The sequence below is a fragment of the Ranitomeya variabilis genome, chromosome 2 (genome assembly GCF_051348905.1).
Source record: "Ranitomeya variabilis isolate aRanVar5 chromosome 2, aRanVar5.hap1, whole genome shotgun sequence".
In the NCBI taxonomy this organism is placed as follows: Eukaryota; Metazoa; Chordata; class Amphibia; order Anura; family Dendrobatidae; genus Ranitomeya; species Ranitomeya variabilis.
This window is the reverse complement of record NC_135233.1, coordinates 1,091,486,279-1,091,499,423: the sequence shown is the minus strand read 5'-3', so window position 1 is coordinate 1,091,499,423 and position 13,145 is coordinate 1,091,486,279. Positions and strand designations below refer to the sequence as shown.

The window sequence follows — 13,145 nt, the reverse complement described above, 5'->3', positions numbered from 1 at the left end:
TTCTGTGTTGCACATTCTCCCTGTCGCACTTTTTGCAGCACTTTTTCTGTGCTGCACATTCTCTCTGTTGCACTCTTTGCAGCACCTTTTCTGTGTTGCACATTCTCCCTGTTGCACTTTTTGCAGCACTTTTTCTGTGTTGCACATTCTCCCTGTTGCATTTTATGGATCACTTTGAATATGTTGCACTTCTGTATTTTACCCTTTTTCTCCATAGATTCCTTTCCATGCGTTTCCGTTTTTGCAGCATTTTTCTGTGTTGCACATTCTCCCTGTTGCACTTTTTGCAGCACTTTTTCTGTGTTGCACATTCTCTGTTTCACTTTTTGCAGCACTTTTTCTGTGTTGCACATTCTCCCTGTTGCACTTTATGCAGCACCTTTTCTGTGTTGCACATTCTCTCTGTTGCACTTTTTGCAGCACTTTTTCTGTGCTGCACATTCTCTCTGTTGCACTCTTTGCAGCACCTTTTCTGTGTTGCACATTCTCCCTGTTGCACTTTTTGCAGCACTTTTTCTGTGTTGCACATTCTCTGTTTCACTTTTTGCAGCACTTTTTCTGTGTTGCACATTCTCCCTGTTGCACTTTATGCAGCACCTTTTCTGTGTTGCACATTCTCTCTGTTGCACTTTTTGCAGCACTTTTTCGGTGTTGCACATTCTCCCTGTCGCACTTTTTGCAGCACCTTTTCTGTGTTGCACATTCTCCCTGTCGCACTTTTTGCAGCACTTTTTCTGTGCTGCACATTCTCTCTGTTGCACTCTTTGCAGCACCTTTTCTGTGTTGCACATTCTCCCTGTCGCACTTTTTGCAGCACTTTTTCTGTGTTGCACATTCTCCCTGTTGCACTTTATGCAGCACCTTTTCTGTGTTGCACATTCTCCCTGTTGCACTTTTTGCAGCACTTTTTCTGTGATGCACATTCTCCCTGTCGCACTTTTTGCAGCACTTTTTCTGTGTTGCACATTCTCCCTGTCGCACTTTTTGCAGCACTTTTTCTGTGTTGCACATTCTCCCTGTCGCACTTTTTGCAGCACTTTTTATGTGTTGCACATTCTCTGTTTCACTTTTTGCAGCACTTTTTCTGTGTTGCACATTCTCCCTGTTGCACTTTATGCAGCACCTTTTCTATGTTGCACATTCTCTCTGTTGCACTTTTTGCAGCACTTTTTCTGTGTTGCACATTCTCCCTGTTGCACTTTTTGCAGCACCTTTTCTGTGTTGCACATTCTCCCTGTTGCACTTTTTGCAGCACTTTTTCTGTGTTGCACATTCTCCCTGTTGCACTTTTTGCAGCACTTTTTCTGTGTTGCACATTCTCCCTGTTGCACTTTTTGCAGCACTTTTTCTGTGTTGCACATTCTCCCTGTCGCACTTTATGCAGCACCTTTTCTGTGTTGCACATTCTCCCTGTTGCACTTTTTGCAGCACTTTTTCTGTGTTGCACATTCTCCCTGTTGCATTTTATGGATCACTTTGAATATGTTGCACTTCTGTATTTTACCCTTTTTCTCCATAGATTCCTTTCCATGCATTTCCGTTTTTGCAGCATTTTTCTGTGTTGCACATTCTCCCTGTTGCACTTTCCGCAGCACTTTCCATATGCTGCACCTTTTCTGTACAGGTGAAGGTATCTGCACATAGTGGACGTGTGATAACAGGAGGACGGCGCGGCGAGTCTCAGCACATCAGGGGAGGATACTTTTCCTTTTTGCAGTCTGGTTTTGGCACTGGAGCTCTCACCTTTGATAATGTCATGAGCCGGAGACAAGAATGTGTCGAGGCTTCGGATTTTTCTCAGATCCTGGGATACAAGACATGATGAGAAATAAACGGATGCCCCAATCATCCATCATCCTGGTGACCTGACAGCATCTACCCAATATATTATATTATATTTGTAGAATTTTTTAATATACTCTGTGTTAATTTTCACTGTTTATAATATCGCTGCTTGCTGTTAATTATTGTGAACCTTCATTATTCAGTCCTTGGGGATGGAAATGAGTCCTGGTGTATTTGGATTGATGCTGTAATGTGTGTTTATCCTTTTCAAAATTAAAGATTAAAAGTTAGGTTTTAAAATTCTACATTTTACTCCGATTGGATTACACAGTAACCATTAAAATTATTTCTAAAACCTAAATAATGAAATGAAAAAAAATTTACATATCTGTTATCTCTTCCCGCGTAATTGTCCGAACAATGAAAAAAAAAGATAAGTGGCAGAATTACAGTTTTTTGGCCACTTTGCCTCCTACCAAAGAAATGGAATACAAAGAGATCCCCAATAAAAAAAAGGCAGCTCGCACCGGAAAAATAATGACAGTTCTCAGAATATGACAACCTAAACTTTTTTTTTTTTTTCATTGATTAAACATATAACTTTGGTTTCCCCAGAACTGTACTGACTGGTAAAACAAAGTCACAAGGTGTGAACGATGTAAAAAAAGAAAAACTGGTGGAATTTTTATTTAATTTATTTTTTTATTTTCTACCCCCTCCACTTGGAATTTCTGATACATTGTAGCAAAGTGCAGCTGCGAGAGCTGGACTTTATGAGGATTGGTTTTCATCTTCAGACTCTTACGGTTGTCTCCCTCTTTCCTCACTGTAGAAACTGGATTAATTTCGGAAGAAAAAGAGACGGAGAAGAAGATGTCGTCCGGGCTGACAAATGGAAAAGTCCCCGGCTCTGATCAGACATCACTGGATCTAATGAACAGAGACCTTCCGTCCCCTCCGGAGACCACACGGGCCGCGAGTGATCCGCTGTATGACAGCGTGCGAGAGCTGCAGGAACCACTGCCCGAAACGCGGCAGAACCGTGCACCGAGCAGTGAGTGTTACACAGGGTGATAGACTCTGACTCCTAATCATCATTTCTCGGGTTTTATTTACGCCATTCTTTCTTTTTTTATTTTCTTTTGGTATTTGCTGGGGTGTTTTTGCACCAAATTCATCAAGATGGCGCAAACAGTTCATGAATTTTGTGCAAAATAAAAAACAAGTCTTTATTTCTGTCCTGAATCTGGTTTTATTTATTTTATTCACTTATATATCGCTATCATATTCCACAGCGCTGTACGGACATTATCATCACTGTCCCCAATGGGGCTCACAATCTACATTCCCTATCAGTATGTGTTAGGGAACCGGAGAACCCGGAGGAAACGCATGCAAACACGGGGAGGACATGCAAACTCCTTGCAGATGTTGTCCTTGGTGGGATTTGAGTCCAGGACCCCAGCGCTGCAAGGTTGCAGTGCTAACCACTGAGCCACCATACAGTGATAACCACTGAGCCACCATACAATGATAACCACTGAGCCACCATACAGTGATAACCACTGTGCCACTGTACAGTGCTAACCACTGAGCCACCTTACAGTGCTGACCACTGAGCCACCGTGCAGTGCTAACCATTGAGCCACCATACAGTGCTAACCACCAAGCCACCATACAGTGCTAACCACTGAGCCACCGTACAGTGCTAACCACTGAGCCACCATACAGTGCTAACCACTGAGCCACCATACAGTGCTAACCACTGAGCCACCGTACAGTGCTAACCACTGAGCCACCATACAGGGCTAACCACTGAGCCACCATACAGTGCTAACCACTGAGCCACCGTACAGTGCTAACCACTGAGCCACCGTACAGTGCTAAGCACTGAGCCACCGTACAGTGCTAACCACTGAGCCACCATACAGGGCTAACCACTGAGTCACCATACAGTGCTAACCACTGAGCTACCGTGTTGGCAGATTTTGCAGGTTTTTATCATAGGTACACTTTACCTGTGAGAGACAGAATCTAAGGGCTCATACTCACTTGCGAGAAAGTCTCGCACGTCAATACCCGGTACTGCACCTGGCACTCAGGAGCGGAGCATGCGGCTGCATGTATTCCTATGATCCCAAGTGAGTATGAGCCCTAAAAATAAAATCCAGAAAATCACATTGTATGATTTTTACATAATTAATTTGCATTTTACTGCACGAAAAGCTGTTCTGCCAACAGATGAGTCTCTACTCATGGTGCAAGGTGCCACCATGGATCTAGCATTGACTTACAGGGTAGGTGAAGCTAGACATCGTTCTTCCTACTGAAGGAGAGCTAATTTGCATGTTTTTTCCCATGGAGCATTGCCCATAAGACTCCCTTCCCTAGCTGGATCTCCTCCATGAGAATCATAATCTCCTCTACCCAGATCTGGTCAGAGTCAAAATTGTATTTTTCATAGGTACTGGCTTATATCGTGGAGGTTAGGCGACTACATGGCAGGTTGCATTCACCCATTGGTAGGACACACAGGAAGAAATGCTGAAGTCAATCCCTGTCAATGAGACAATTTCCAAATCCTTGGGTGGGCTGTGGTCTTCTAAAACTGGACACCGTGCTCTTGACCATTACCCATATTTTCCAAAATTTGGTCAAAATTTTACGTGCCATTTTTAGCTGTTCTAATCATCATGGGCATTTGTTACTTTTTGCCCCACATGGCCAAGTTCTTGGGATGAGGCTAAAAAGTGAAGTCCATTATGAATAGGTTTGGAAATCTCGTTTCTGAGAAATAAAAAAATTCTAAACATGTATCAGATTTATGGAGATCCTAAGGAAAGGACGTATCTGATGTCTCAGATTTATGGAGAATCTACAGAAAGGATGTATCTGATGTCCAAGGTCTGTAGATAAAGCCCTGTGGTCTGTGAGAGCCGATAGGTTCAACCCTGCTGACATCCATTTTTTTCTTTCCAAACACAGATAACAAAAACGAAACGAACATCTCCAAGTCCAATAATGTGACCACGCTGGAAAACCAAGAACCACAGAACCTGGACCGGATAAATCCATTATATGAATCAACAGATAAACTGAAAGAATCTTCATCAACCCCAGAGACTACACCGGAGCTTCAAGGTCATGAAGTCACGAAGGATGAAGGTCATAAGGTGGTTCCTGAACCTTTATATGCTGTAATCCGTAAGGATCCATCAGTGAAGAAGCCACCACCGCGAGATCCAGGAGGAGAAACGAGAAGTCCTCAAGATTCTGCTGCTCAAAACGTTATTTTGCAGAAAAAACTCAACAGTGATGAGCAAAGAGTTGACTTTATTGCATCCGTGGAGCTAAAATCACCAAATTCCCAGAGTTCTGGTAATAAAATAGACTCGATGTTAAATAATTGGAAGAAGAGGAGTATAAAATCACCCAAGGAAGCCATGACTTTAAATATTATCCAAGAGGTTCCGCCACTGGTCCCAGTCAAGCGATTCGACATAGAAAGTGAAGTCGATGAATATATCATTGAGGTAAGATGGTGAAATGAGTTACGGCTGTGGTGGATTGTGTCCAGAAGTGGACAACGTGCGGATGTCTCCTTCATCATCTGACTTGAGACATCCTGAGCTGAGAGGTCTAGATGACCAATTCTGATCAAACATTGCTTTACTTTGTAGGGTGTTGTTTATGCTTCATGCGTCTGTGTTAAAATGTATTGTATCAGGAGAAATCCAAGTCCTTGGAGGGGTTGTCCATGAATGAAGCTCTATAATACAAAGATAAGTCATGTTCACCTTACCAACTCACCACCACTGTAACCGGGACAGGATGCACAGAGCCAGCCCGGCCAGACTGACATGTGACCGCTGCAGATAATCAGTTTTGGTGCCTTGGTCACCGGCCGCTACTGGCAATGATTGCCTGCTGCAGTTACATGCCCGTCCAACCGGAGGAGGAAAAAGGGAAAATGAAGGACAATAGGCAGAGAGACCTGGTCATTATTGGCATCGGAGGATAGATAATATTACTATGTTTATTTTTTCCTTATATTATTTTATGTTTTTTATTTTTACATTTACAGTGCTGTGAAAAAGTTTAATCAAGGGGTGGAAAAATGCTGGAATGAAAGAAGCTTTCAAAAATGGAAGTGTTAGTGTTAGTTTTTATCAAATTTTTTTAATTATTTTTGTCAATTAACAAAATGTAAAGTGACTGATCAAAAGAGAAATCTAAATCCCAACAGAATCTGGTGACCGCCCGTCACCTCCATCATCAGTATCTGGTAACTGCCCCTCGCCTCCATCATCAGTATCTGGTGATCGCCCGTCTCCTCCATCATCAGTATCTGGTAACTGCCCCTCGCCTCCATCATCAGTATCTGGTGATCGCCCGTCTCCTCCATCATCAGTATCTGGTGACTGCCCGTCTCCTCCATCATCAGTATCTGGTGACCGCCTGTCGCCTCCATCATCAGTATCTGGTGACCGCCCGTCTCCTCCATCATCAGTATCTGGTGATCGCCCGTCTCCTCCATCATCAGTATCTGGTGACCTCCTGTCGCCTCCATCATCAGTATCTGGTGACCGCCCGTCTCCTCCATCATCAGTATCTGGTGACCGCCCGTCTCCTCCATCATCAGTATCTGATGACCACTCATCTCCTCCATCATCAGTATCTGGTGACCGCCCGTCTCCTCCATCATCAGTATCTGGTGACCTCCCCTCACCTCCATCATCAGTATCTGGTGACCGCCCGTCTCCTCCATCATCAGTATCTAGTGACCTCCCATCACCTCCACCATCAGTATTTGGTGACCGCCCATCACCTCCATCACTTCTCCTGGTCACTTGTACACAGGTCATGGAGGATCTCAGCAGGAGATTGTTCCAAACATCTTGGAGACCCGACCCCAGATCTTCTGTGTATGAGGCTTGTGCAGATCCTTCTGTCTCTTCTGATCCCTGACAGACGGGACGATGTGAGATCCTGTGAGATGTGCAAGTAACAATGTAAAGTAGAACTAATGAAGACGATGGTCTGTCACCAGATACTGGCGGGAGTTAGATTTCGCCTTAGTTCATTCACTTTGTATTTTGTTAATTGATTGAAAGAAATAGAGCATTAACACTTCTATTATTGAAAACATTCTTACTCTGCAGCATTTTTTCCTCGCCCGCCTAAAGCTTTTGCACAACGCTGTTGATATACTGTATATATTAAAAAAAATAGTATACAACACTAATAAAGAAGTAAACACCACATGCGCCAAGCCAAACGGTTCGATCACATAACTCAATACATATTATATATTAAAATGACCAGAACAAAAGAAAACTAGAGAACCCAATTATATACATATATATATATATATATATATATATATATATATATATATATATATATTCAGGTGCTTCTCACATTATCTCAGTAAATTAGAATAATTAACAATAAACACCCGTAAAGGCTCCTAAGTGTTTATAAAGGTCCCTTAGTCTGTGTCAGTAGCTCCACAATCATGGGGAAGACTGCTGACCTGACCGATGTCCAGGAGGCGTCACTGACACACTCCACAAGGAGGGGAAGCCACAAAAGGTCATTGCTAACTCTATATAATATATGAGCTTCACTTTTTGTATTGAAGAACTGAAATAAATTAACTTTTTGATGATATTCTAATTCTGTGAGAAGCACCTGTATCAAGTCATGGCTGAAAGTGTTGGCCCCCTAGAAATTGTTCCAGAAAATTTGGTATTTCTCAGAGAAAATTATAAATTATTGCCATTGCACGTTTTGTTATACACATGTTTACTGTATTGTTTAGTGTATTGGAACAACTAAAAAAACTGAAAAAAAGGCAAATTGGACGTAATTTCACACAACTCCCCAAATGGTCCGGACAGAATTGTTGGCACCCTCAGTTTAAAATTTGGTTGCACGCCCTTTGGCATAAATAACTGCAATCAATTGCTTCCTTTAACCTATGTAGTGCAGCGGGGTTGGTGCAGTGTGACAGACAGGCAGTGACCACAGGAAAGTTCAAACAAAGTGTCTTTAATGTCCAACATAACTCACATATGGAAAACAAATGCTATGCACCGGATCACAGCTGGGGGTCAAGACAGTCAGTATCCGAGACCGGTTGCCGTGGGCGACTGTACCACCTTGTCATGCTGAGTGTTGTGAGGCCTTTTGGCTTCAGTTGGCTCCGTGTTACTTCACACCAGCTGGATGTTGCAGAGCCACCTGCTCTGCAGTTTGCAAACCAAGACTGACACCTCCAACCCTTTGCTGCAGGGTTTTTAAATGGAATCTGTGGCCATAGGCCACTTGTAAGACCCTACGTGGACGGAGCAAACTGCCCCACTACCATCCTGTAGTCCACACTTTTATTCTGCACTGCAACCACAGCTATGTCTGTGACTGCAATGCACTTCCGCGGCCTTAATACGCTTCTATGCGCATCCTGGGGGATACATAGCGACCCTGGCATATAATACTTGTCACTGCTTCACACCATCCACAAGCGTCTTACACCTCTCACCTGGAATTTTGGATGACTCTTCTTACAAACTGCTCCAGGTCTCTCAAATGTGAAGGCATCTACTCCCAACAGCAATTTTAAGATCTCTCCACAGGTGATCAATGGGATTTAGATCCAGATTATTGCTGCCACTTCAGAAATCTCCAGCCCTTTGGTTCCACCCATTTCTGGGGGCTTCTTGAAGTATGTTTGGGGTAATTGAAGACCCATGACCTAGGGCACAAACCCAGCTTTCTGACACTGGGCACGACATTGCGACCCAAATGGTAATCTTCATATTTCATGATGCCTTGAACACAGTCAAGGCACCCAGTACCAGAGGCAGAAAAACAACCCCCAAACATCTTTGAATCTCCACCATATTTTACTGTAGGTACTGTGTTTATAGGCCTCATTCCGTTTTCGGTAAACCGTAGAATGATGTGCTCTAATAAAAAGCTGTATCTTGGTCTCATCTGTCCACAAGATGCTTTCCCAGAAGGATTTTGGCTTACTCATCTACATTTTGGCAAACTGCAGTCTAGCTTTTTTATGTCTTTGTCAGCTTTGGGGTCCTCCTGGGTCTACTCCTATAGCATTTCATTTCATTAAAATATGGATGGATAGTTCATGTTGACACTGATGCACCCTGAGCCTGCAGGACAGCTTGAGTTTCTTTGGATCTTGATTGGGGCTTATCCACCATCCGGACTATCCTGCATTGGAACCTTTCATCAATTTTTCTCTGCTGTCCACGTCCACGGAGATTAGCTACAGTGCAATGGGTTGTAAACTTCTTGATAGACAAAGGAACATCAAGATCTGTGGAAATGGACTTGAAACCTCGAAATTGTTGATATTGTTCGACAATTTTGTTTCTCAAGTCCTCAGATAGTTCTCTTCTCTTTTTGCTTTCAATGCCTAGTGTGGTACACACAGATACACAGTGCAAAGATGGAGTCAACTTCTCCCCTTTTTCCCTGGTTCCTGGTGTGATTTCCATATTCCTCACAGCTGTTACTTGCGACAGATGAGTTTGAATTAGCATCACATGCTGGAAGCAAAATTGCTTACCCACAAGGGTGATAACTGCATACAGTCATGGCCATAAGTGTTGGCACTTGAAATTCCCCCAGAAAATTATTGCAATTACGCACATTTTTTTATACACATGTTTATTTCCATTGTCTGTATTGGAACAACACAAAAAAACAGAGGAAGAGGCAAATTGTACATAATCAATCCCCCAAAATGGGACAAACAAAATTGTAGGTAAACAACTTTGTTTCAAGCATGTGATGCTCGTTGAAACTCACCTGTGGCAAGCAACAGGTGTGGGCTTATATGAAAATCACACCTAAAACCAGATAAAAAATGGAGACGTTGACTTTGCATTTGCATTGTGGGTCTGTGTGCCACTATGAGCATAGAGAACAGAAATAGGTGAAGAGAATTGACTGAGGACTTGAGAACCAAAATTGTTAAATAATACCAACAATCTCAAGGGTACAAGTCTGTCTCCAGAGACCTTTATCTTCCTTAGTCCTCGATATGCAAAATAGTCAAGAAGTTTACAACCTATGGCACTGTAGCTAATCTCCCTGGACGGCGACGGCAGAGAAAAACTGATGAAAGGTTACAACACAGCATAGTCCGGATAGAGGATAAGCAGCTCCAATCAAGGTCCAAAGAAATTGAAGCTGTCCTGCAGACTCAGGGTGCTTCAGTGTCAGAACGAATTATCCGTCAACATTTGAATTAAATGAAACGTAATGGTAGGAGACCCAGGAGGACCCCCCTGATGGCACAGACATAAAAAAGCTAGACTGCAGTTTACCAAAATGTATGCGAGTAAGCCAGAATTTTTGTGGGAAAGCGTCTTGTGGACAGGTGAGACCAAGATAGAGCTTTTTGGTAAAGCACATCATTCTACTCTTTACTGAAAATGGAATGAGGTCTACAAAGAAAAGAAAACAGAACCTACAGTCAAATATGGTGGAGGTTCCAAGATATTTTTGGGTTGTTCTGCTGCCCCTGGCACTGGGTGTCTTGACTGTGTGCAAGGCATCATGAAATCTGAAGATTATCACAGGATTTTGGGTCACAACACAGTGCCTAGTGTTAGAAAGCTGGGTTTGTGTCCTAGGTCACGGGTCATCCAGCAGGACAATGACGCCAAACATACTTGAAGAAGCATCCACAAATGGGTGGAAACAAGGATCTGGAGAGTTTACTACTACTCTTTCCACCATCTGTGATGGAGAGCAGGTCTCGGACTACAGCAATTTTTCCCCCTGGTATAAATAGTCGAACATGTGGGACCGGGGAGGCTTGACCTTTTTATAGCGTCAAATTTGCACATGTTGCATCTGAACTGCCAGGATTATGGCAAAACATGCCGTAATCTCCACCTTCAGCTTGCCGTACTCTTCAGCACACTGTTGGACAAGGATCTTGGTACGATTTCTGTGGTTCCCCAGAAACGTACGGAACTAGGACCTCTGCCCATTGGTCTGGGGGCAGTTTCTCCCTGTCTTTCACCCTCTCAAAGACAATCAACTAAACAAAATGAACCCTGGCTACTCATACATGGCTGAGCTAGTCCCAGTTGAGACAAATGGTCCCAGAAAATGGCCCAACAATTATTGTAATTGCTCCAAATTAGGACCATAGTAAAATATATTAAGTGCTTAAGGTCAACTTGACCGTGAGCTGAGGTTAGGTATGATTGTCTTGTGATTACCCATATATGCGGTATTTGCATGGAATTTATAGCGGGGTCCCATGTATTGTCCCCATTGACCTGTGTTAGTCAGTACTGAACCATGGCTTAATGTTCTTTGATAGAGCGATGTCACCGCCCAATGCATGAGGTCAGAGCAGCAGGATATTGCATGCAGTTGATGGAGAACTGCCACACGCCACGCGACACTCGTGTTTGATAACATCAGCCTTCCGAAAAGTATCTCTGCATCACATGTACTAATCTCTATATGTGGTTCACATGGGTCTGAATCATTTCCTTTTTAGACGTTTTTAGCAGCTAGACTGTATTGCTACACATCCTCTGTGTGAAAATCACCCATAATGGCATCAGAAGATCCCAAAGACCACTTATGTTTATGAAAAAGGGATCTTTCACGTGTAACCTCCTGGAACTAGGAACATAAAGTCACAAAGTTGGCCAATGTTTTTGGGCAATCAATCAAGACCTTAGACTTTTTAACTTATACCGAAGCTAGGGAACTAAAATAAGTTCTCATGAGTTATGAAGAACCCCATAATAAAGGAATCCACGTTGACCTAGTCATATTCAAACCCATGACTGAACATGGTTGGAGATGGCAAGTTAGGCTTCAGACAACTATGAGAAGAAAGCTCCAGTCCAACATGTCCATCAGGCTGGATCTTTCTTCTCGTATTTGTCTTCATGCTGTGGAAAAGCTGTCTCCCTGCTCCGGACTCAACATTTTATGGTGAGCTCGAAATCTCTGCCTCCTTATTCAGAAACCTATACCTGGCCAGCTGTGAACTTCCCTTCCTTCAGATATCTGGGTTGCAGATTATCACGTAAGTCCCTCAATATCCAAAATGTTGCCCCTCGTTGAATTGCTCATACCTATAGGTATGTCCATTCTTTGCCTTTTCTTGGCCAACATTCTACCAAAACCTTCAACGGGCTGCTATTCACATTACAGCCACTAGGTGGTCACACAGACACCTAAAGCTGAAACGGCTCCAGATAGAGTATTATGAAGTCCTTTTTATTTTAAAGCTAGTTATTTGGCACCACTTTTCTTAGAATATAGAAAGCCTAGGATTTAAGATAAGGAAGTACACATTTGTATATACTTTAATATATATGTGCATTTTTTTTTCTTGCAGGAGGATACAGACTGAACTTAAATTTTCTGTATGTCCTTCATGGAATCCTTTCATGGTGCAGACATGGACCAGAGTCATCAACACTTATTATAAAGTCTTCAAAGGGACATCCAGTTGCTCTTTTGTGGTGATAAGCAGACGTCTGTGGCGCAGTTTGAGGAGACTTGAAGCTAGACAGATGTAAATACATAATAAAACATACGGACTTAAAAGAGTCTTTAAAACTCATGTATCAGTTGTGATAAAAAATGTTATTTTTACATTTTGCTACTGCAAGAATTCAGTTGAATTTGCTTCTGTGAATTAACATTTTATAGGACTACATCATACAAAATTGATACATTGTACTATGTTTAGCATAAGGTCAAAGAGGCGGAGCTTAGCACCGGGATCCTATTTGCGGTTTTATATGAATCTTGCTTCGGACCCTCGATTGCATATCAGTTTTGTAGTGTCGTGTCTTACGTTTTAACTCATTTTAACAAATATCCTTCTCGCTCAAATAACTGGAAACTGATAACTAAAAAGAAACTACAGTATAAAAATCTTTCAATTTTATCTATATTCTGTATTTTTTTGTATTGTTCATAATGTTCCTATCCCCATAACGATTGTGTGTTAGTAACAGGACATGCTCATGCTGACAGAATAGGTAGACACTTGGAATCTAGCCAAGTAAATGTTTCCTTTATTAGAATTGGCTACACAAGCAAATATAAGTAGGACATGAGATTGTGAAATATGACAAGGATAAGAAATGACCTAAAACATCATCTGTATGTTTTGGAATGAGGAATACCAGAAAAGGTCTCTGCAGAAACAGCAAAAAATGTTATACTCATTGATTTTGAACCAAAAAATCATTGCAGCTGTATCACAGAATTAAACCTTGTTGATTTTACAAAATCCTATTAACCAAATTCTAATTTGAGGGAACGGCCTATGTAGAGTA

General features: G+C 42.3%; 1 protein-coding gene across 2 annotated transcripts in view; it reads left to right on the top strand.

The window, feature by feature from the left end:
• The window catches only part of LOC143808768 (uncharacterized), a 74,779-nt gene extending 62,421 nt beyond the window's left edge, over positions 1–12,358 (top strand). For both annotated transcript variants that reach the window (XM_077291750.1, XM_077291751.1), the window contains 3 exons: positions 2,618–2,839; positions 4,771–5,318; positions 12,194–12,358. In XM_077291750.1, coding sequence (XP_077147865.1) covers positions 2,618–2,839; positions 4,771–5,318; positions 12,194–12,208 — 785 coding nt within the window. In that variant the 3' untranslated portion in view covers positions 12,209–12,358. The remainder of the gene's footprint in view (positions 1–2,617; positions 2,840–4,770; positions 5,319–12,193) is intronic.
• The last annotated feature ends 787 nt before the right edge of the window (positions 12,359–13,145 follow it).